General features: G+C 46.7%; 1 protein-coding gene across 1 annotated transcript in view; it reads right to left on the reverse strand.

Moving 5' to 3' along the window:
- Nucleotides 1-481: 481 nt before the first annotated feature.
- The window catches only part of rbm46 (RNA binding motif protein 46), a 20,452-nt gene continuing 20,023 nt past the window's right edge, over nt 482-910 (reverse strand). Inside the window, exon 14 of the mRNA XM_055901333.1 lies at nt 482-589. Within this exon, the coding sequence (XP_055757308.1) occupies nt 482-589 (108 nt within the window). The remainder of the gene's footprint in view (nt 590-910) is intronic.

The raw sequence follows: 910 nt of genomic DNA on the forward strand, positions 1-910 counted from the left end.
TAGAGGGGATATAGAGTCTCTGTGGAGTGGTGGGAGACAGAGGGTAGGGGAAGGCTCTGGTACAGCCGTATGAGAGGAGCCCGGGGCTGTTGGAGACAGGAGGAGGAGAGAGAGAACCGTAGGAGACGGGAGGAAGAGGAGGAGAGAGCGAACCGGGGGAACTACCGTTGAGGAAGGAACAGTCTGAGAAAGGAAGGGATGGAGTAGAGAGAAAATACATTAAAAAAATAATAATAAATTGGGCAATTGATTGGTCTAACACAGGGGTAGGCAACATTTGGGAATTCCATAGAGGGTAGTTATTTTAAATGATATAGGTCCCATAATAATTTCGACATACTTTAAACCAGGTATAAACGTTAAAGTGGAACCTGAAGTCGTTTAAAAAAAATCCCAAATAATAAAATGTTCCCTAAATCCACCGCGGGCCACATTTTAACGGTGCCACCGGTTGTGAGTCACTGCGTAAGCGTGCGTTTAACTAACCCAGGTTCCAGAGTGCATTCTGGGCTGCCAGCTCCTTAGCGTCCTCCAACACCGTACACACCTTGTCTGGCATGAAGCTACTCCTCGTCGACAAGATCACAACCTAACAGACACACACACACACACACACACACACACACACATAGACACACACACACCGACACACACACACCGACACACACACACACACACACACATAGACACACACACACACACACACACACACACACACACACACACACACACACACACATAGACACACACACACATACACACAAAATAGACACACACACACACAAAATAGACACACACACACAGACACACACACACACATAGACACACACACACACACACACACACATTGACACACACACATTGACACACACACACACACATTGACACACACACATTGACACACACACAC

Source organism: Salvelinus fontinalis, chromosome 36, assembly GCF_029448725.1.
Source record: "Salvelinus fontinalis isolate EN_2023a chromosome 36, ASM2944872v1, whole genome shotgun sequence".
Classification (NCBI taxonomy): Eukaryota; Metazoa; Chordata; class Actinopteri; order Salmoniformes; family Salmonidae; genus Salvelinus; species Salvelinus fontinalis.